We start from the raw sequence: 23,992 nt of genomic DNA, 5'->3' as shown, positions 1-23,992 counted from the left end.
TGAGCCATCCTTCTGCACGTGTGCCCTCCCTAAGGGTATGTTCCTACCCTTAGTCTTAGCTCTCTCCCCTATAGCATGCCCTCCCCGCCCCCCCACTTAGGCTTTGACCTCCACTTGGCAACCATGTTTACTCACTGCCACATAGACCCTACCTACCTCACTCAGTCTCACCTTATCAATCTTATAATTTTGATTGGTAAATATAAACTGGTATATTCTTTCAGGAGTTAATAGTACTTGTCAGAATTAAATAGTTGACCCTTGAACAACATGGGGGATTGGGGTGCCAAACCACCATTTACCCTCCCTGCCCTGTACAGTCCAAAATCCTTGTATAACTTTTGACTCCCCCAAAACTTAACTACTTAAAGCCAGAAACCTTACCAATAACATTGGTAGCCAGTTGACCAGAAACCTTACTGATAACATAAACAGTTGGTTAACACATGCTTTGTAAATTACATGGATTATACACTGTATTCTTACAATAAAGTAAGCCAGAGAAGATGTTACTAAGAAAAGCATAAAGAAGAGAATACATTTATGGTACTAAACTATATTTACCAGAAATGAACCACATATAAGTGGATCTGCACAGTTTAAACCTGTGTTGTTCAAGGGTCAACTCTAGGTGCTTATTTTGACCAGGAACTTATCCGGAGAATTTATCCAGGTACACGGGGATGTTTGAAAGGATGCTCATAACAATAAAAAAAATTAAAAAAAAAAAAGGATGCTCATGATACTATTTATAATATAAAAAAAGTGTCATCAATAGGGAATTTTTTCATATATGTTGTAAGTGTTCAGATAAATTTAGAGAATGGACTACTAAAATTGGTATTTGATACATTTAACTGATACAGAAAGGTATTTACTGATTTTTGGGGAGAGGGAGGGTTGCAGAGTTGGTTACCAAACAGAACATACTCTCTAATCCTTTAGGGGGAGCATAGTATAGAGATGAAGAATTAGGGCTTTTTTAGGAGGGAGAAGCTTTAGTGAACTCCCTGTTTCCCCAGAATAATGTCAGACTCCTTAGCTTAGACTACATTGACCTATGACCTGACTCCCTCTTTTCTCTGTTCTCAGATCTCCACTGCTCTGCAACATGCCATTTTGGTTCTAGCCAAACAAAATTACATGTTTAGACACAACGTTCCCGCCCATCTGACTGACAAATTATTTTCAAGACAGTTCCAGTATTTTCAGTATCAGTGAAGTTATCCCCCAAACTCTCTAACCCCCAAGGCAGTTAGCCTCTTTGCTCCTACACCTTTATAATAGCACTTACCCACATTGTATTGGAATTAGCTATTTCTGCATTTTTTTTTTCCCTTAGTAGAATGAACTTGAGAGCATGAATCATGTTTTATTCATTTTACTATCCCTAGCAAGTAACCAAGTATCTGTAGTAAGGTTCTGTATCAATGTTTATTAAATATTGTATTAATAATGTCATATCACAGGTTGTTGTTTTAGATCTTCATTTCCAATTAATTAGATCCCTCCTTATATTTGCATATAATTTGCTTTGCTTTGTTCCTGTTCTCAATAGTCCTAATTTTTTTAAAGATTTTTACCTATTTGAGAGAGAGAGAAGGAGCGATGGGAGGGGCAGAGTGAGAGAGAGAAGCAGACTCTCTGCTGAGCAGGAAGCCTGACGTGGGGCTTGATCCCAAGACCCAGAGATCATGACCTGAACCGAAGGCGGATGCTTAACCAACTGAGCCACCAGGCACCCCTAGTCCTAATTTTTTTTTAAGATTTATTTATTTATTTTAGAGAGAGAGCATGCAGGGGAGGGATAGAGGAAGAGGGGAGGAGCAGACTCCTTGCTGAGTGGGGATCCCGATGCGGGGACTCAATCCCAAGACCCTAAGATCATAACCTGAGTCAAAATCAAGAGTCGGACGCTTAACCGACTGAGCCACCCTGGCGTCCCGGTAGTTTTAATTTTTAATGCCCTGATTTATCTTTGCAGAAAGCCCGCTTATCTACCATTTTATTTGCTGAAAACTGTGAAGTGACCCACGATCAGTTATGTGAATTGCTGAAGTATGCAGTTCTGGGCAAATCCAGTGTTCCTAAACCCAGGTATGAGATGTACTTAAATGGTGGGTATAAACCCGAGGTTTCAAATTAGTGTCTACAGGGCCATGTATTCCTTAATTAATATTATTTGTTTGCTATACAGAATGTCCTAAATTTTTTCTTTTTCTTTTTTTCTTTTAATGGTGGGGGAGGGGCAGAGGGGGAGGGAGAGAGAGAGAATCCCAAACAGACTCCAAGCCCAGTGTGGAGCCCAATGCAGGGCTCAATCTTATGACCCCGAGATCATGACCTGAGCCAAAATCAAGAGTCAGACGCCTAACCAACTGAGCCACCCAGGCACCACCTACATTTTTTCTTTATAGGAGTTGCCAACATTTAATTTGGGAATTCCTTTATTAAAATCCAGATACTTTAAAAAAAAAAAAAAATCCAGATACTTTATTTCTTCAAAAATTTCTAAGATGTGGCAGTTTTATCCCTGTATTCCCAAATGGCAACAATTTGTCAAAGCTGAACAGTGGCCTTCCCCTTATAGATGGGGCATGTACACTTTAGTGTACCACCTACTGGTAAATAAGGCCTGCTTCCCTTATTTACATTATCTGTCTGGCTACTTTTTGGTTTGCAACCCTCTTGGGAGCTTCCTGGGTGTAAACTGAAACCTGCCCCACTTACTTGGAGGGCAGGGAGAGACTGAAGAAAGAGGCAGGCTGTTCCAGGCTGGTAAGTGGCAATTTTAATAATAAGCGAAGGGAACTTACATACAAGGCTTGTCTTGGGCAGGAGGAAGACAAATGGATCCCTACACATGCCTGCCAAATCTTAAAAAAGTTTATATAGAGGGCTTAACTGGGTTCAGTCATATGAACCATGCAGGTGTTTTCAACACCACATCACTGTCTCAAGGCTATGTCCTTGGAGCAGCCTCTAGGATCAGGAAAGACAAGCAGAACCCACATTCAAAGGGCAGAGGAGAAGGGGGTGAGGAGCCTTCAGGTGCCAGGGTCCAGGTGACATGTTAGCTGGCAGTCATGTCTTTTCACTGACCTTTCCCAACACCACTTAAAGGTATTTTGGTTTGTAACCCCTAGTGGAGACCCAATTGAAAATAACATGATCATGTGTTAAGAATCCCAGTTAATCTTTTCTGTTCCTTTTACATTAAGGGACAAAAAGAATTATACTGTTCTGATCTCTTCAATGCCATTGTTAAATGTCTAATGAAAATTGCTTTTGTGTATGTACCAATAAATAATTTTTCAAAACTTTTTAATTTCTCAGACGTATTTATCTAAGGGAGATTTGCTAGATAACTCAAAAGCCATCTTCTGTATTAACAAATATTGCCAGTAGTCTGTCAATTTATCTAAAACTGGCTTTCTTAAAGCCAGTCATGTGATTACTAGCTTAGGAAGGACTCAGCAGCTTGGGATCTTGAGGATATGCCTTTGTAAAATGAGTTTATTTCCAATTTAAAACAAATCGTAATAGGATTTTGGATTTGAATGCATTGTGTTTCCCTTGGTATCCTACTTGATTTGAATGCAATAAACTATTATCTCAAGAGATCTCTATTTGAATTCTGTACGGTAATAGCTGTTCTTTGCCAGGCAGTCATTGAGTAATGGTGAACTCCATTAACTTTTGCTCACTGCTTTTTTTGCACCCTTCCCTTTTGTATGTCTATAACTGACTTGATGGTATCACTTTTAGCTGTGTTGGTTTGATTTTTCAACAGCTGGTGCCAACTTTTTCACCAAAACCACCTGAACAACGTGGTGGTTTTTGTACTGCAGGGAATGAGCCAGCTACACTTTTACAGGTTCTATTTGGAATTTGGATTTCTCCGAAAGTCATTCAGACACGTAAGTTAAGAAAACTTTGTAGCAGGACCTGAGTTGAGTCCTCTCATCCAAAGACTAGTGCATGTCTCAAACTATGCTCTTTGGCAACCTGATTGAACAAGCAGTAGAGGTTGTAGAAAGCAAGAAAGATTAAGATTCAGAGATCTCTTGTTGAGATTAGGTTTGCCTCTGATTTTCTTTGATAATTTAGGCAAAATATTTATTACCAGATTACAATCTATACATAGTCCCCAGGCTGATATATCCTGTTTTATTCGGGTTATGATGTTTTCAGAAATTATACACTTTACGTAAGTCTGTGTTTTTTGGCCTCTTGACAACATCACAAGATTAGACATCCTTAGAACAGTATCTGGAGCTGAATAGCGGCTTTCATCTTTAGAAGAGGCATGTGCTCTCTATTTTCCTTCCCATAGCCACCTCCAGTCTTTATTGGACTGTTTCATCCATTTACTGCTGAGGGATTTGAGTTGGTGAGTCCTAATCTCCTTGGGTCTCCGTTTTCTTTTTTGCTTTCATTTATCAAAGGCTACATATATGCTAGGACCTATATCAATCATTCTGCATGCATCATCTTTAATTTTCACAGTAGTTCTGTGAGAGATATAAATATCTTCTGTATGTGAGGAAACTGTAAGTAACTTGTCCAAGTTATAGCTAGTAAGTGTTGGAGCTGGAATTTCAGCAAAAGTGAGCCTAAGGCTGGAGCTTTCAACCTTTCAGCTTTGCTGTGTCATCTGTCCTAACTACTTGGCAGGCTGTCCACTAAAGTATAATAGATACAGAAGTGCTTGGAAAATATAAGGGACTTTCCTTTTCTGAGTTATACATTTCTGTAATGTTTGTCTTTGTTTCCAGTGTGTAATCAGAACCAAATAAAATATCTGAGCTGGGATAAAGGTGGCTTCACTTACTTAGTCACTTTTATTATTATTATTATTACCTAGTCACTTTTACACATTAAGGAAACAGTCCTCATTTTGCAATACAAACAGTTAAGGTCCAGACCTTTCATAGCACTGAGCTGACAATAAAAGTGAAAGTCTTTGACAATATTTTAACTGCTTTCAAGCATTTTTATAAAAACTTGGTATGTATTTTCAGAAATTCCGCTTGCCACCACCATCATCTAATTTCCTAGCTGATATCATTGGACTGCAAAAGAAACAAGTAACGGGGGATCTATCCAAGATGGTGGAAGGTATGGCTGCGACTCTGGTTTGATGATTTGCTCATTCTAAAAGACATTATGGATATGCTTATAGGTGGGTTTATCAGTCAAGTTTATTCTTGCAAACAACTAAGGTCAATTCTAACTACCTTAAACAGAAAAGCAGGTTGTTTTTTTTTTTTAAAGAAGAAATGGATAAGTACCTCGGGAGAATAGAGAGCAGGAACCATAGCCCGTATTCATGCCCCAGAAACCATCTGGTTAGGTGAGATAGCATAGGCTATCCCTGCATATCACTTAACATTGGACTCTTATAAATAACTGTGAATAATTTTTAAACTGTCAGTGGGTCTTTGTACCCACGAGTGTACAGATGTGAAGGAAGATCTTGCCTTTGACTAATGGAAAGGACACCCTTAATACTACCCACAGTGGGGAATAGGCAGGAGGTTAAGATGCTGGCCATCTAAAAGAGAAATATCCATGATGGCAGTTTTTCAAACGATGGGTTGTGTCCATGAGTAAGTTCTAGTTAACCTTCTGTTTTTATAGGGGGAAGCAGGTAAGTGATGGAATAGAAAAGAACTTGCTCGATAGAGTTCATTGGACATAGTAAGGTAAGTATTGTTCAGTGATGCTTTTTTGTGTGTGTTCAGAAATAATAGTTACACTGAGGAGACGTGAAAAAGTGGTGAGGAGTAGCCAGTGATTCCTTCCTATCTCCTCTAGGACTGTGCTTCTTATTATCCTGTCTTAAAGACCCCTGACTTCCTTCCTTTCCACTGTTCCCCTCTCCTTCTAATAGGTGCCTGTATCTGACCTGCCTCTGTGTTTTATTTGACCTCCACTGTATTTTAAACATTTTTGAGTAAATAACAGAGTAGTCATTACTAGATTCAAAGCTCATGTAAAGACATAGCATTGCAAAAGAAATCAGAAAAAAGAAATTTGATGTGGCTAAAGAATATAGATTGTTGGGGATAATTGGGGGAGGATGGGTTAGAATAAGATAGTTGGGGGAGGATGGTAGTGGTGAGAGATGAGGCTGAGGTAGATTAAAGCTCTGTCCTGCAGGCTGTAAATGTCATGCTAAGGACTTTGGATTTTATTCTGTAGACTTTGAGGAGTCAGAGGATTATGGCTAGTTCTCTATCCTCTTAAGGATTTCACTTTGTTTCCCATCGTAAATATCAGAGTCCCAAAGCATAGTCTGTAACACTGATCTTCCCTCAATTCAGTCTTTCCTTCAAAATATTTATATATCTCATACTAAATCTAAAACTAATGATGTAATGTATGGTGATTAACATAACAATAAAAAAATAAAAAAAAAAACCCAAAATATTTATATATCTCCCCAAGTTGACCTGTCGCTCTTCTTTGGTTAACGCCTATATCTTTATCTCTAGGTCTGATGTCCCAGATTCCAGGCTTGCATTTTCAACTGCCTGCTGAATGTTGTCACTTAGATATTCCCCTGTTCTCTCAATCATAACATAGCTAAAAGCATATTTCTTATCCTTAAATAACATAACAGGCTCCCATCTTCAAATTGCCTTTTCTCTTGGTATCAATTTTCTCTAAGACAACAGTCTTGAATTTTAGAATTACTTTTCTTTTGGCTCCCTGTACCCAGTCTGCATAGCTCATTCCCTTTGCTCCTATGAATATCTATTCATATGTCACTTTACCAGAGAGATCTTCCCTGATTATAAAATTTAGGACAGTAACTCTTTTCCTGCCCCAGTACACCCTCTCCTCTTTTCCCTCCTTTACTTTTCTCTGTGGTCCTTATTCCTTACCTGACATATTATATATTTATTCATTGTCCATCTTCCCAACTAGAATTTCAGTTCCATGGAGAATTTTGTTGACTTTGTTCATTGAGGAATCTCTAGTGGCTAGAACAATGCCAGGCTTATAATAAGTACTTAGTAAGTATTTGTTGACTGAATTATTTTATCACTGTGTTCTATCGGTTTTTCTTGTGTACTGTTTCTTTCATATATCCCTTTTCCTCCATCCTTTCCACCATCTTGATTCAGACTAATCTTTTTTTTTTCTTTGTTGGTTTTTTTTTTTTTTTTTTGTCCAGAATTTCTACAAAACTTTTTCTCATTTCTCTCTCTCCATTTTCCACATTATCTTTGAGGTTGATCTTTCTTAAATACTGTTATGCCATTTCCCATCTTAGGAACTTTCTCTTGCTCTCCATTATTTATTGAATAATGGACTAAAGTCCAAACTCTTGAGTCTGGCATTTCCAGTGGCCTACAGTTCATTTTTATACTCCTCAACCTTGTTTCCCATACTGCTCTCCTACACAGACTTTTTTTTTTTTAATTCTCAGTTGGTCTAGTCACTACCATAACCAAATTTGCTTTGTACATTTCTGTCTTACCTGGAATCCCCTCTTTTCTATTTACAGTATTTTGACTTCTTTAGTTGCAAGGACCAGATACTCATTCAGGCCATCTTAAGTGAGAGGGATATTATTAAAAGGATGCATGTAGACTAGAAAGCTATCAGGAGTCTAAGTGCCCTTTCATGGGCAATTCTCTATATTTCCTAGTTTGATTTTGGAAGCAAGCAATCTGATCAGCTTAGCTAATTACCATTGTCCCTTTTGAGCATGTCTTGGCTAGGAATATCAACTTAATGGTCTACTTATAGATGGGTCTCTTTTTTCCTCAAAGATTTTATTTATTTATTTTAGAGAGAAAGAAAGAGAGCATGAGTGGGGGAGGAGCAGAGGTTGAGGGACAAGCGGACTCCATGCTGAGCACAGAGCCCAACACAGGGCTCGATTCCAGGACCCTGAGATCATGACCTGAGGCAAAATAAGAGACGCTCAACCGACAGCCACCCACGCACCCGTAGATGGGTCTCTCTTAAGCCAGGTTCCCACTCTCAATCCAATCGGTGACCATTCCTACTTAAAGAATAGGCTGATGCTTGAGCAAGTGGCTAGGGGTGGAATAGATTTAACTAGAATGGGCTGTTAGGAGTGGCAGGCACTGTGATGGGCAGGTCTAAGACACCAACTCTCTAAATTCTGCTTTTTCTTCAAGATTCAGCTAATCTTTTCCTCTGTTGAACCATATCTCACCACCCCAGCCAGTGTATTTTTCTTCCTTTCCCTTTTATGGCTTTTATTATTACAGCCCATTTGAGACTTATACTCTCTTTATGTTCCTATAACTATATTACAGTACAGGCTCCTTAAAGTTGGGGCTGGGTCTTATATGTCTTTTGATCTTCACTGTGCTTACCTGACACTGGTTTAGAAATATGTCCTTTGAGGTTTCTTAAACACACGTTCTTCTTTTTTTTTTTTTTTTTAAGATTTTATTTATTTTAAGAGAGAGCTCAAGCTGGATGGTGGGCAGGGGAGTGTGGAGGAGCAGAGGGAGAGGGATAAATAGGCTCCGTGCTGAGCGCAGAACCTAATGTGGGGCTTGATCCCACCACTCTGAGATAAAGACCTGAGCTGAAATCAAGTCGGACACTTAACCGACTGAGCCACCCAGGTGTCCCTTCTTGAACACACATTCTGACGTAAGTTTAATTGTTCTTTTTGTTTCAGGGTCTTTACCTTCTGCCACTTCAAAAGTCAGCATCAACCTGCAGAATGACCCTATTATTCAAAAGTATGGCTCTAAGAAAGTGGGCTTAACCAGATGCCTTCTCACAAAGGAGGAAATGAAAACATTTCACTTTCCGTTACAAGGTAGGTTTATATTTAATCTGATGTTGGTAACAATGTAAGAATATTTAACAGTTTATTTTAAACTATTACTGTTGAAATTCATTGTTTTGGCTGCTTTCCAAATGACTTAGTCCATCTTATATTAATAAGGAAACACTGTAAGTGTAGATGTGTACTATGATTGGTAAAGTGATGATTTCGGATAGTACATAAACATGCCTTAAATATCATTGAAATATTCTGTGAGAAAAGTTATTCCTTTTTCAGTTTTCTTTCATTCCTTCTTACTATATTAAAAGGAAGTTAATATGTCTTTAACACTTCTCTAGTACTTCCAGTCTTCCTCTTACCCCACCATACCCCATCTTCATTTTCTTCAATGAATAGAACAAGTCTGGGCTCAGAGTCTTGGTCAGTTATGTAGCAAGAATTTAACAAAAATGCTTTAATTTTATTTTATTTTCTTTATTACCTTTTAATCATAGCAGTAATGTTAAATTTCTTTTTAAAAAAACCACTCTATTGAGATATATAATTAATATACCATATAATTCACCCATTTAACAAAATACAATTCAGTAGTTCTTAGTGTATTTACAGAGTTTTACAACCGTCACCATAATCAATTTTAGGCTACTTTCACACCACAAAAGAAACGCTGTACTATTATTTTTCACACAACACCCTTACCCCCTAGGCAATCACTAGTTTCTGTCTGTGGATTTACCTATTATAGATATTTCATATAAATGGAATCAAACAATATCTGGTCTTTTGTAACTGGCTTTTTTCACTTAACAAAGTTTTCAAGGTTCATCCATGTTGTAGCATGTATCAGTACTTCATTCTTTTTTTAAATTTCTTTTCCTTTTATTTTAAATTTAATATTAGTAAGATTAAATATAATTTAGTTGTGGGGGAGTCTGGCTGGCTCAGTCAGACAAGCATGAGACTCGTGATCTCAGGTTTCTGAGTTTGAGCCCCACGTTGGGTATAGATATACAAATTTAGTTTGAAAATAATATGTGTGGCACCATCCATATATGAAAACTTGTATCTTTCAGTTAATCCTACTTACTATTTTTTTAAGATTTAATAAGCAACTATTTTTTTTAATGAAGTATAGTAGTTAACACACAATATTTCATTAGTTTCAGGTGTACAGCATAGTGATCTGACAGCTCTGTGATTATGCTGTGCTTATTAAGTGTAGCTGCCGTCTGTCACCTTCATTTATTTTCATTCAAATGATATTTTTTATATAGATATACAACATTTTCTGCTTTCATTAGTTGAAGGACATTTGGGTTGTTTACACATTTTGGCTATTATGAATAATACTGCTATGAACATTCAGGTACAAATTTTTGTGTGGACATAATGTTTTCATTTTGGGGAAGTATATACCTAGGAGTAGAATTGCTGGGTTACATATGGTAATTGTTAAACCTTTTGAAGAACTTTTTCCAGAGCAGCTGTACCATTTTACATTCCCTCCAGTGATGTATAAGGATTTCAGTTTCTGCACATTCTTACCAACAACTTGTTATTCTGTCTTTTTGATTATATCCATTATAGTGGTGTGAAGCAGTATCTCATGATTTCGATTTCTATTTCTCTGATGGCTGATGATGTTGAACATCTTTTCATATGCTATCTGTAAAATGGAGTTAATGGCTCATATATCATGGATTGCCATGGGGATTAAATGAGTTAAGGTATACAAAAGTGCTTAGCATGTTGGGTGGCACATAATGCTTTTGAAAAGTTATTTTTTGTTATTATTGCTACTAATCATATAGATAAGGGCAGCAAGTATAAAGTCTCCCAGATTTGGGTTTGCCTCTCTTTTCTGGCCTAGACCATATTTTGATTCTTTTAATTGTAATTAGTTGGCAATTTTGAGGTACTATGACACAGAAACTGGTCAAAGTTCCTCAAACTCTACTTTGTTTCTTGTCATACAAGATCTAGGTATTTATACTGTTTAAGCCTCTGAAGGTAAGAATTTTCAATGATTCAAACACTTTGGGACCCCTGAGCGGAATATGCCTGGTTATTGACTAAGTAAGGGTACACAATGGAGGGGGTACCTTAAGCCTATAGGTGGGTTCCTGTAGGGAATTTTCAGGCTATGATTCCAGAAAAATGCAGGCATCTTTCTGAACAGAGATCTCAGGGAAGTCTCAAGGGTAGACTTGGGTGCAGAGGTGCACGTGGTGAATGTTACTTTCTGCCTACAGTGAAATCCTTTTAGATCTCTATTGTGATGGAATTTCATTCCTACTTTTTCTTTAGGAAAGAAAGATGCTACATGCAGTTTTTGCATACTTTATTATCCTCCTTTAGTCCCTACGTGAAAAGGTCCAGTGACTTGGGATTTAGCCAAAATTTAGGTGTTTTTTGTTTTGGTTTGGGTTTTTTTTTGAGAGAAAGAAAGAGCGTGCAAGCACACAAGGGAATCCCGGGAGAGGAGAGAGAGAATCTTAAGCAGGCTCCATATCCAGCATGGAGCCCAATGTGGGGCTCAGTCTCACAACCCTGAGATCATGACCTGAGCCAAAATCGAGTTGCATGCTTAACTGACTGAGCCACCCAGAAGCCCCAGCTACAATTTAGTTATAATATCTTTTCTTATATGGAGGAAAAATTGTTACTTGGTAACTGCCAAGAAGTCCAGGCTCTACTATCCCCTATAAGAGCAGCCTGTAGTATTCTCCCAGATTATAAAAATGAGCAGATGGAGAAAAACTTGAGGACCGACATTGTCTCTCATATAATTTTTATATTTCAAGTGTCTAACAGAGAAGGTGTCCAGCAAATACAGTATTTCAGTTTTCCCTCAGTGAATGAATCTAAGAGTGATGTTTATCATCTCTAGTTTTAAAGGCAGATATTTTATTTCTTTTCCTCCTAGGTTTTCCTGACTCTGAAAACTTTGTACCTACCAAATGTAATGGTTCTATAACAGACAACAGTCCTCTCTTTGGACTTGACTGTGAAATGGTAAGTACTACTTTTAATGTTTCACCTGGAGGGTTACAAACTAGAGTCTAGTAGAAGATGATTTCTTGAGTCTAATGCACCAGTGAACCAGTGCATTTAGTTCCAATATTTTGGTTTAAATAACTGAAAGTAGACCCTTTTACTCACATTTTAGAAAACTTGGATATATGCTCCAGGATGAAGAATAAATATCACATAAGTTTTTTAACTAGTTGTTATGTTTAACCAAATCTTTGTCATTTACTATAAGTTTACTCCTTCTGTCTTTTGAACAGGGTTTTATTGTTCCCCTAAAGACTTTGACTCAATTGCCATTGGTTTGGCTTAGTTTTACACATTTAAGATCAGAAGTAGGATTTCCCTCAAGCTCCCTTTGTGTTTTACTTTGTCTAATTAGTAAGTCTCCTTTCAAAGACAGGGCATCCCCTATCAATACTCAGGTACCAGTCTCTCATTTCTTAACAGAATGGCTAAGAGCTAAAGTTTTCAAATCTCATATCAGAGTGTGTATCCTGGCCTTGCCTATTAATGGCGTTGTCACTTTGGACAAATTCTGTAACCTCTCATTCTCAGCTTCTCCCTCTGAAGTGGGGATAATAATAGAGGTACCTCATCATGTTTAGTATTGCATTAGATGATAATAGAGCATATTAATAAAAAATTACTTTCTAGTGGTACTCGGCTAATACTGGGATGTCATACACAATAAATGGTAAAATGATGAATGATGTTATTTCCATCCGTCTTCCTTGAGCACATCCTTTTCAGAGCAATTAGATGAAATGTTCAGCAGTCTGCCTGGCTTTAATTTTATTCATACTGGGTTCTCTAGTTAGCAAAGGTTGTGCCATTGTCACTGGGACCCCAGTAGATTACAGTTGATGGCAATTGAGATAGTGTTAATAATGAGAGGAAGCGAGAGCCTCCACAGTTCAGCAGTCTGACTATGGCCTGGTTTTTCAGTGCCTCACATCCGAGGGGAGAGAGCTAACACGCATCTCACTGGTTGCTGAAGGAGGCTGCTGTGTTATGGATGAACTCGTTAAACCTGACAACAAGATTATGGACTACCTTACCAGGTATTTTTCACCTTGCCTTCTGTCATCCCTAGTACTGGCAGACTAGAGTGGAATATGACAACAGGAATATTTTGTAGTTTCTGTTTGTTTAGGTATTATCTACTTTTATGTTATCAAAGACAAGGCTGGGGTAGCACAACTGTAAATTTTAAAACTGAAATTGCACAATGTCACTGTATAAAGCTCTTTAACCCTGTTGCTCTCTAGTCTTCCTGTGACCTTGAGTAAGCAGATCTTCCTTGTCTAAAGTCTCCCAGTTGTAATCATTATGTAGCAACTGCCAAACAGCTGGAGTTTTGCTCTCTGATAAGACTTCATTTGAAAAATCTGCAAATCACCATTTGGCAGTCAAATGATTTAGAGCTTAAGCTGCCTTGACCTCAAAAATCAAAACAAAGTTTTTCCATAACAGAAATTTGAAGCTCAAAAATTTTAGTCTTTCTTTTTAATTGTAATTTCAGAATGTACATATTATAGTGATTAGGCAAAGAAAAGCTAGTAAAACATTATTCTTGAAGTTGCATCTATAGATTCTGCTTACCTTAGGCACAGAGAGGCCATGATAGTAATAAAGATTGTCTTATTAGCAGACATAATTAGACAGTATTCTTAGGGAACAGTCATTTGTGGCAAAGATGTATGTACAAGCTTGTTTGTCACAATATTTCAAAAATGGGAATATAAACATCTGAAAGTAGTAGGGGATTGATTAAAATATGTGAAATCCATATAATGGAATACTCTAACCATTTAAAAGGATGTGTTGAAATAGATTTATTGATGTGAAAACTTGTTAATGATATATGGCAAATGATAAAATCATGTTATAAAGTAACATGCATTATGATTGCATTTTTATAAAAATAAAATATATGGAGGGGCACCTGGGTGGCTCAGTCATTAAGCATCTGCCTTTGGCTCAGGTCATGATCCCAGAGTTCTGGGATCGAGCCCTGCGTCAGGCTTCCTGCTCGGTGGGAGGCCTGCTTCTCCCTCTCCCCACTCCCCCTCCTGTGTTCCCTCTCTCGCTGTGTCTCTCTCTGTCAAATAAATAAATAAAATCTTTAAAATAAATAAATAAATAAAAATAATAAAATCTATACATGGGGGCGCCTGAGTGGCTCATTTGGTTAAGCATCCAACTCTTGATTTTGGCTTAGGTCATGATCTCTGGGTCCTGGGATTGAGCCTTGCATCAGGGGCTTTGCATTCAGTGGGGAGTCTGCTTGAGGATTCCCTCTCTTTCTCTCTGCTTCTCTCTCTCAAATAAATAAATCTTTAAAAAAAAAAAATATATATATATATATATATATATATACACGTGAATATATGTATCAAAAAATATGAAAGGATATTTACTAAAATGTAAAAAGTGATCATCCCTGGGTCATGGGATTTTGGGTTAAATTTCCTCTTATCTGTATTTTCAACCTTTTTAAACTGAGCATATACTAATTTTTAAAAATATTCTTTTGAAATGACTTTTCAGGGAGGAAAACCTATTAATATCCTGACCTGTCCATTTCTCTCTTTTTATTGAAAGCTTTTCAGGAATCACAAAGAAGATTCTTAACCCAGTGACAACCAAACTCAAAGATGTACAGAGACATTTAAAAGCACTGCTTCCTCCTGATGCTGTGTTAGTGGGCCATTCCTTAGACTTGGATCTCAGAGCACTGAAAGTGAGTATCTGACTTAGTTTTTCCAGTATATATGCCTTTTCCATTTATTTCAAATCTAAAGTCTTGGGTTCTTTTATTCCCTCAGCCCACTTGTTTTTTCCTTTAGCATAGGATGCTACTCATTCTATTCTCTTTCCTCCTCAGATGATACATCCATATGTTATTGATACATCATTGCTTTATGTCAGAGAGCAGGGCAGAAGATTTAAGCTAAAGTTCTTAGCCAAAGCTATTTTGGGGTAGGTTGTTTGCATATTATAATATTGTCCTGACAAGTTGCATATAAGTTAACATATGATTTCTTGTTTAATGCATATTGCAAAATTCAGGGTCTCTGTTCTCCCTCTTAGTCTGTAAACATTATTCTTTTCCCTTCTTATGAATCCTGGGATCCTAATTCCAGAGAAGTATGACTCAGAGATGAAGAAATTATGGGAATACTAAAAGGGTTTACATTCACATCTGAGGGTTGATGGATAGAACTGGACAGAACTGTCAGAAAAGTTAACCAGAATTTGAAAACATAATGTTCTTATACTGAATGTATCTTCTTATGTACAAACACATGTGTATGAAGATGTTCATTATAGTATGGTTTAAAACAGCCAAAAACTGCAAATATTCCATAGGAGTGGTTAAATAAATTACGTTTATCTGTATTACTGAATACTTTGTTACTGTTAAAAGAATGTGATAGATCTGTATGTGCTAATAAGGAACTCTCTTAAAGTACTACTGAGAATAAAATGGAGATGCAGAACAAGATCTATATATGCCTAGATATCAGTATGATGTAGATTAGATCTAGATAAATTTATAGACACAAACATATGTACTTTTTTAAGGTTTTTGAAAAAGACCAAGAAAAAATTTAAGTACCTATAGACACCTGATTGCAAATATAAAATTTCTGGAAGGTAACTTTAAATAGTGGTTACATCTAAAAGAATGAGGCAAGGTGTTGGGTGGGGAGTGGCCAGAGACTTTATTGGGTAGCCTTTTGTCCAGATGATCTGCTTGCTGTAGACAAAGCCATTCCTGATCATTACACGTCGTCAGTGCCTCTTACTCCAGGTACTCTCCTGGCACTTAGAAATAAAGGAATCTTGATTGTTGTGATAAAATCTGATTATCAGATTGCTGAAATTTTACATGTAACCAGACTATTAGAGGTGGTTCAAAGAACCTATCATTGAAAATGCTGTCGAGTATGTCAGCTTTATCTTGACTTTCCAGGAAGGATATACAGTGTCCAGACAGGCTTGGTCATGATGCCACAGAAGATGCTAGAACCACCCTTGAATTGGCTCGGTATTTCCTTAAGTATGGCCCAAGGAAGGTTAGTATCTTTGACCTATATGTTTGCTTTTCTTAAAATTATGGGACTAGAACAGGTAGTCACAGACCATTTCCTGTTGTTACCTTTCTGTACAAAAGTAGGAGTGTAATTCAAGCTGAGCATTTGGAATTAAGACCTGTATGACTAGCATAATGTAGTAGTTAAGTATGTAGTCTCTGAAGTTGGGCTTATCTGTTTTTAAATAAAGATGGTACCAGGGGCACGTGGCTTAGTCAGTGGAGCATGTGACTCTTGATCTCGGGGTTGTGAGTTTGAGCCCCATGTTGGGTGTAGAGATTACTTTAAAATCTTAAAGGAAAAAAGATAGTACTATGTTTAGCTACATAATCTGGGTCAGTTTCTCTAAAGAACTTCAGTTTTACATCTGTAAAATGGAAACACATTTCTCTGGGATATTGGTGAGGGTAAATGAGATATTTTATATAAAGCTGTTAGTACAGTGCCTTGAATTTATTAAGCACTATAATGTGTGGATCATTGTATGCTGATAATTGTAATAATTATGAAAAGTCTACATAGAATTTTGCTCTTTTGGGGTGAGGGGAGCATGCCATTGTTTCAGCAGCAGTTCGGTGGGTGTAGATTAGAACAGCACATAAGGGAGACATTGATGGAGACTGTTTCTTACAGACATTGTTACAATGCATTCTAACTTATTAGATTGTCCATTGCATGATATGTTCTATCATGACTCCACTATGAAATAAATTGTAGTCTGTGTAGAATCATAAGCATCCAGAATAGTGTTTTGTGTCACAGTGGTAGAAAGACATTCTAAAATGTCTTATGGGATATATAAATAATGATAATAGTTTGGATCTCACTCTCTACGTTGCAACTCCCAAGTGGTCTCCCGCTTTATGGAAGAAGAATAAACTGATTTTGTATTAAACCAATAAAAGATCTTTTTTTGATGTTGCTATAAAAGCCATTTTTTTTATAATTTCCAAAAGTTATATGTTCACAAAGAAGTAAATTTTAAGTGACTGTGGGATCAGTGATGAGCCCAAATTGCCATCACTTTATACTTAGCTTTACTTGGCCCTTTCCCATATTCATGTAACAACATCAGCAGCTGGTAACAGATTGCCATTCTTGGCTAAGCGGTCAGAAACCATCTGGTAGCTATTGAAGCCAGCCTGGGACTATGGCAATGGCAAAGCCACTGTCTACAGAAGTAGAGAACACCACTTGAGTGGGCTTTTCTTGGATTTTTTTGCTTTTTGGTGTTTTATTTTACTTTAAAACTCAAATGCTTTGTAGGGAATTAGATGATTTTTACCACTTTATTTTCTTCAAGATTGCAGAACTAAATCTGGAGGCACTAGCTAGTCACGAAGAATTGTTAGCAGCAGGCCAAGAGCTGAGAAATACAGCAGAAATAGTTTATCAGCCAAACACAAGGTAATATTTTTCAGTTCTAAACAAGAACAAAAACAAATAGTGTCTGGTTTCTTATTTACACAACCTGTGAATTTTTTTTCCCTTTTTTGAGTCTGTTGAGAAATGTTTACCAATAGTATGAGTAACATTCTACCATCACAAAAACCGTGGAGGGAAAAATACCCTTACCTTCCACCCGAAATAGGACCTATTTGTTTTTCTTATCTTCTAAATGTAGTGACTGGTCTTAACTCTTTTACCAAAAAGGAAGACATTGAAATATAGTGAACTAAGTAGCACTAGGGGAGATGATAGACTAGTGAGTATTTTGATTAGAAGAGTCACCTATAGCCTTGATGTATTGCCCAGATTAGGGAAGAACAAAAAACAGGCCTGGAAGTAGTTCATCACACCATAATAAATGTGTCAGATCCTTAGAATATAAACTTGTTAGAGAGCTTTGAGTATTTTTCATGTTTATCCTTTCTTCCCCTAAATATAGAGCAGTACTGTCCATTATGACTTTTGCAGTGATGGAATTGTTTTAGATCTGTGCTGTCCAGTAAGGTCCACACAATACAGTACGTGTGACTAATGCGTATTGAGGAACTGAACTGTAATTTTATTTGATATTAATTTTAATTTAAATAGCCACATGTTGCTAGTGGCTACCTTATTTAGACAGTGCAAGTACAGAGAAGTAAGTCTTAGGTTAGGGAAAACTGTTGTTCTTCCCTTGATCTCTTGTACTTCTTTACAGTGTTTTAGAATGCTTGGACTTAATGGGTCAGAAGCTCCTTTTCTTGACCCGGGAAGCAGAAACTAGTGAACTTTGTTCTGCCAGAAACTGTCAAACTATTAAGTGCCTTTCAAATAAAGAGGTGAGTGACCTGCTGTCTCTTTGAAGGTTGTGCTCAAAGCAGAAGGGAATGTAGCCCTTTGCAATTCATGCTAAGCGTCAAGCTTTTTTTCATCAACAACCCTGGCTATCATTATCAAGTCTGGTTTTTGTCTCACATGTTATATGGAGCACTTTTAGTCCCAGTTACCCCACAGGAGCAGAACTGTCAGCTGCCAGTGTCTGCTTGCAGACCCCACCTTTGGTATTGCACACAACTTTGAATTTCTGTTCTTTTTCTGGCTTACAGAGATGTTTATCTTAGTTAAATTTTAGCCTGACTTTTTTTGGTTTTCTCTTCTTAAATTTTATCTATTGCTGTATGTGAAAGTTGAAGGGATGTATTGCAGCATGAACTTAGGTCATTTTATTCAGAAGATCTCTATATATATTTTAATTTTATCTGGAAAGAATTTCAAACTTACAGAAAACTTGCATGAATGATGGTATATACCTTCTATCTATATTCATCTTCTGTTAATGTTCTGCCCTATTTGCTTTATTTGTGTGTGTGCTGGCATGCTTATGCTCCCTTGCTATTTCTATCTTCCTCTTTCTATATGACATTTTATTTTTGAAACCATTTGGTTGCTTCATAGATCATGGCCCTTTTCCTCTAGATACTTCAGTGTATATTTCCTGAGAATAGAAATATTCTCTTACATAACCGTAATAAATGTCAGTAAAGTTAATATTGATACAGTACCTTTCTCTAATTTCATCTGTATTCCAGTTTTCTTAGTTGACCCAGTAATGTCCTTTAGCATTTCTTTTTGCTTCAGAACAGTATCTATACTAGGGTCACATACTGCATTTAGTTGTCCTATCTTTTTAGTTTCCTTTAATCTGGATACATCCCTTGACCTTTCTTTGTCTTTCATGGTAATTTTAAGTAATACATGTTGCATGTCACCCCACCCAGAATGTTCCTCATTATGGGTTTGTTTCCCCATGATTAGACACAGGTTATGCATTCTTTACCAAAATACTTATAAATCATGTTTCCTTTTCAGTGTATCACATTCAGAGGCACATGTTGTCCATCTATCCTTTATTTTGTGCTGTTTATTTTGATGACCTTAACAAGATATTGTCTGCTTTCTCCACTGTAGATTTACTACTTTTGTCCCTTCTGATAAGTAATATGAGGAGATAATTTAAGAAAAGCACATATCCTGCTTTTCATCAAAACTTCCCCTCTTATATTTAGCAAAAACTGTTGATTCCTACCTGATGGTTGCACAATGATGGTTTCCAACTCTAGCACTTCCTTCCTATTTACTAGTTGTTAGTTCAGCAGTCTATAAGCAAGAGTACTGATTTTTTGTGGGAGGCGAGAGATCTGTCAACATGGAATACCTCGTCTGAGGATGCATGCGAGTATGGAGATTCTTCTTAAGGGATGGAGCTGAGGGGACCACATTCAACGGAATATGTCAGCGACTTCTATTATCTCCACGCTTTTTTTATTACTATTTTCATTTTCTCGAAGGAAGCGCTAGAAGCCGCTGGGGAAAGAGCCGGGAGAAAGGGAGAGTTGAAGATACAGAATAGAGTGTAAATAAATAATAAAGAATTCCTATGAAGGCAGAAGAAGTGACATCCTCTGGATTACTGTTTCTTGAACAGGAGAAAGGATACCTCTTCCACTAACCAGAGCTATGTGAATACAGGTTCAGGAGGCCCAGTGAATTACAAGCAGTATAAATATAATAAGGAATCACATTAAAAAAAATTAATAAATTGCATTTAGACATATTGCAGGGAAATTATATTTATTATCTCCCAAACAAATAGATATATTGGTAGCAAGCCAGAGAAAAGAAAATCACCTTCAAAGAGCAACAAATAGATTAACGGCCAGTTTCTCAACAGCAGCAACAGGAATCAGAAGACAGTGAAAGCATTCTTCCAAGTCCCAACGGAGATGACTTTCAACTTACAAAAGTCTACCCAGCAAAACTGTTTCAAAATGAAAGTAGAATGTTTTCAGATAAAGAAGAACATTTTATGACCAAAAAACCCTACTAAAAAGTTTTAAAAGGATGCATTTAAGGAAGAAGGAAAGTCTGAGATGCAAGCAGGAAAAATTTCTAGAGAAATTGGTGTGCATGTGCACAAATTTAAATATTGAATGTAAAAATAGCAAAATGAATCAGCTAAAAATAAGGGCCACAAATTACTTTGCTGTTTCCTTCTCTAAGTTTTAAAATTTTGACTCTATAAAAGTTCTATGGATAAAATATACAAAAAAAAAAAAACAGGTATGCTGCTAAAATATATGTATTATTTTTATACAAATATATATTTATATAAATATATATTTTTATATAAATAAATATATAGTTATATAAAAATAAAGGACAGATGGACAACAAAAGGAAGAGTCCTTCCTTTATTATTCATTCATTCATTCTGTGTGGTCTCATGGATTCCTGTTTAGTTCACTGGTTTATAATTTATGATTATATTAAATTGTTTTGGTTTTCAAACTTCATAGATTTGGCTAGTGGTAGCCCCTTCAAGTTGGCTCCTTTGTCCTTGTGACATGGACCCATAATTTTTTTGGGCATTTTCCTTTCTAGCACAAGATATTCAGTTTCATCTTGATATTAGAAACCAGGATCTGGGCACTGGGTATGCATATTGGTATCGGGGTGTCTTTGCTTCTAGACCCTTAAAGGAGACAGAGTTAGGAAATATATGCATGTCAATACACATACATGTACACATATATAAATATGTACACACATACACATTTTAGAAATCATGTGTCTATACAAATACCTCTGATTTCAGTCTTTTCATACAGGGTTCTTCCTTTCTTTTCCTCATTCTCTTTTTGTAACTTCCTTTTCCAGTGTGGGAACATTGGCTCCCAACAACATCAACAATTACTCATTTCCTCAAACCTAAACTATATCCAAAATGGTTTTAGAATTGATGCACCCAAATCACTGTAGAATGAGTTAAGAATTTGGTTTTTGCAATTCACTCTCCTCTCTATCCCCCACCCCATCTACAACTGAGTATTGGGTATATGAATATTTCATTTATAAGTTTGATTGTTTTTTTTCTCCCCTTCAGATTAGCTGTGTTTTGAATGGAAAAATATAGTTGGGTTCATTTGTTTCATTTTGCTTTCAGTTTTAGATTTTTTTTGCCTTCTTCCATCTTTGTTGATTTATTTCTGGGATCTGTAGAACAATAACATGCTTCCAAAGGCAAAACTATCAAAACTCTGTAAACTCTCTGTACTCAGAGAAATGCAGTTCCCTTGTATATCTCTTTTACCCAATCCTTCCCACTACCTGATTTATCCTTTGTTTGTTCTTTTTGGTAAAGAAAAGCATATATATATGCTTTCTTACTTCTCTTTCTTTATTACACAGAAGTTAACATACTATATAAGCTCTTTTGTGATGGCTCTTTTTCCCTTAACAATATATCTTGGAAATAATTATCAAACCAGTTTAAGGATTTTCTTTATTCTTTATTATAGCTGCATGGTACTCCAGTGTGCTTATGTACCATAGTTGTATTCCTCCTTTTCCAGTTCTCATGTCCCTAGTTATTTTCTTTTTTCTAAATGCCTTGGCTAACGCATCTAGAATAGTGTTAGCTGAAGTCATTCTTTTTTACTACAGATATTCTAGAGCTATAAATTTCCCTCTAAGTTCTACTTTAGCTGCATCTTAGAAATACTGATAAGTTCCAATAAATATTGAAAATGGTTTTCATATTCATTCAGTTCAGAATTCTTCTTAATTTTCCTTTTGATTTCTTCTTTGGCTAATGGTTTTTTAGAAGTGTGCTGTTTATTTTCCAAATAATTAGGGATTTTCCTGAGATCTATTCCTGATTTCCTAAATTCTCTATCGTCCAAGAATGTACTTATGTCCGGGCGCCTGGGTGGCTCAGTTGTTAAGCATCTGCCTTCGGCTCAGGTCGTGATCCCAGGGTCCTGGGATCGAGCCCCGCATTGGGCTCCCTGCTCTGCAGGAAGCCTGCTTCTCCCTCTCCCACTCCCCCTGCTTGTGTTCCCTCTCTTGCTGTGTCTCTGTCTGTCAAATAAATAAATGAAATCTTTGAAAAAAAAAAGAATGTACTTATGTCCTTTGAATTACTTGAATCCTTTTAAATTTATTGAGAGATGGAATCTCCAACTATAATTGTGGATTTGTTCTTGGAGTTTTCGTTAATTTTTGCTTTATATATAATGAAGCTTTCCTATTAGACACATAAACATTATGCATTATGTTTTCCTGATGAACTGGCCCCTTTATCATTACAAATAGGCCTCCTTTATCCCTGGAAACATTTTTTTTTTTTTTTAAAGACTTCATTCATTTATTTGAGAGAGTGAGAGTGGGAGAGAGAGAAGAAGCCAGGGGGAGAGGTAGAGGGAGAGAGAGAAGCAGACTATCCACTGAGCAGGGAGCCCGATGCGGGGCTGGATCCCAGGACCCCAGGGTCATGACCCAAGTTGAAGGCAGACGCTTAGCTGACTGAGCCACCCAGGCTCCCCTCTATTCTGACTTCTACTTTGGTGTTAATATAGCCCCTCCTGCTTCCTTTTGTTTATTGTTGACCTGGTATATATATTTTTATTTTACATTTAGTCTATTTATATCTTTATATTTAAAGTGGGTTTCTTGAATAAATAAATAAAAATAAAGTGGGTTTCTTGTAGTGACCAGTTAGGCTTTGCTTTTTTATTCAATCCAACAATCGTTGCCTTTTAAGTGGAGTAGTTAGGCTATTTGCATTTAATACGATTATTTGATGTTGTTAGGTTTAAGTCTCTTATCTTGGTATGATTTCTATTTGTCCCATCTCTTTTTTTTTTTATTTCTTTTTTTTTTTTGAGTTAATGAGGTATTTTTTATGATCTTATTTTATCTCCTTTGGCAGTGTATTAACTGTGATTCCTTGTGTTATTTTAGTGGGTATGTTAGGATTTATAGTCTCTCTTTAACTTATCATAGTTTACCTTGATTACCATACTTAATACCTTAATAATGATATACCACTTCACATATAAGAACCTTACAACCATATATTTGCATTTTCCCCTCCTAGCTTTGGTGCCATTGTTGCCATCATTCATTTTACTTCTACATGTTGTTATTTTGCTTTAGTTTTTTTCTTTTTTTTTAAGATTTATTTAGATTAGGAGGGGAGGGTCAGAGGAAGAGGGAGAGAGTCTTAAGCAGGCACTGCACTGAGTGCAGAGCCTGATGCAGGGTTCCATCTCAAGACCCTGAGATCATGACCTGAGCCGAAACTAAGAGTCAGACACTCAGCCAACTGCACTACCCAGGTGCAACTAAATAGTTATTTTGTAAAGATATTTTAATTTTTTGAGAAACTACTATAGTATTCACCATGGTAGTTGCAGCATTTTTTATACTCCTACCAAAAGTGTGTAAGAATTCCAGCTTTTCCAAATCTCTGCCAACACTTTTACTTTTCTCTATCTTTTTTCTTTTGATAGTAGCCATCCTAATGGGTGTGAGGTGATATCTCATAGTCATCTGGTAATTAGTGATGTTGAACCTCCTCTTTTTCTTGTGTTTGCTAGCCATTTGTATATAATCTTCTAAGAAATGTTTATTCAAGTCCCATTTTCAAACTGGGTTTTTGTTAAAGTTTTAGGAGTTCTTTATATATTTATATTCTGTATATTCTTTATATATTCTGGATTTTAATTCCCTGTCAGATATATGATTTGCAGACATTTTCTCATTCCATAGGTTGCCTTTTCACTTTGCTGATTGTGAG

The 23,992-nt window shown here is 36.6% G+C and overlaps 1 protein-coding gene across 8 annotated transcripts in view; it reads left to right on the top strand.

The window, feature by feature from the left end:
- REXO5 (RNA exonuclease 5) overlaps nt 1-23,992 on the top strand; it is a 71,056-nt gene that overhangs the window by 3,140 nt on the left and 43,924 nt on the right. For all 8 annotated transcript variants that reach the window (XM_078074714.1, XM_078074716.1, XM_036087399.2 and 5 more), the window contains exons 3-13: nt 1,985-2,097; nt 3,794-3,920; nt 5,025-5,121; nt 8,678-8,821; nt 11,718-11,806; nt 12,770-12,885; nt 14,429-14,567; nt 14,712-14,806; nt 15,804-15,906; nt 17,228-17,331; nt 18,071-18,191. In XM_078074714.1, the coding sequence (XP_077930840.1) occupies nt 1,985-2,097; nt 3,794-3,920; nt 5,025-5,121; nt 8,678-8,821; nt 11,718-11,806; nt 12,770-12,885; nt 14,429-14,567; nt 14,712-14,806; nt 15,804-15,906; nt 17,228-17,331; nt 18,071-18,191 (1,248 nt within the window). The remainder of the gene's footprint in view (nt 1-1,984; nt 2,098-3,793; nt 3,921-5,024; nt 5,122-8,677; nt 8,822-11,717; nt 11,807-12,769; nt 12,886-14,428; nt 14,568-14,711; nt 14,807-15,803; nt 15,907-17,227; nt 17,332-18,070; nt 18,192-23,992) is intronic.

Source organism: Halichoerus grypus, chromosome 6 (genome assembly GCF_964656455.1).
Source record: "Halichoerus grypus chromosome 6, mHalGry1.hap1.1, whole genome shotgun sequence".
In the NCBI taxonomy this organism is placed as follows: domain Eukaryota; kingdom Metazoa; phylum Chordata; class Mammalia; order Carnivora; family Phocidae; genus Halichoerus; species Halichoerus grypus.
The sequence above is the reverse complement of the archived record's forward strand: the minus strand, read 5'-3'. Positions and strand labels throughout refer to the sequence as shown.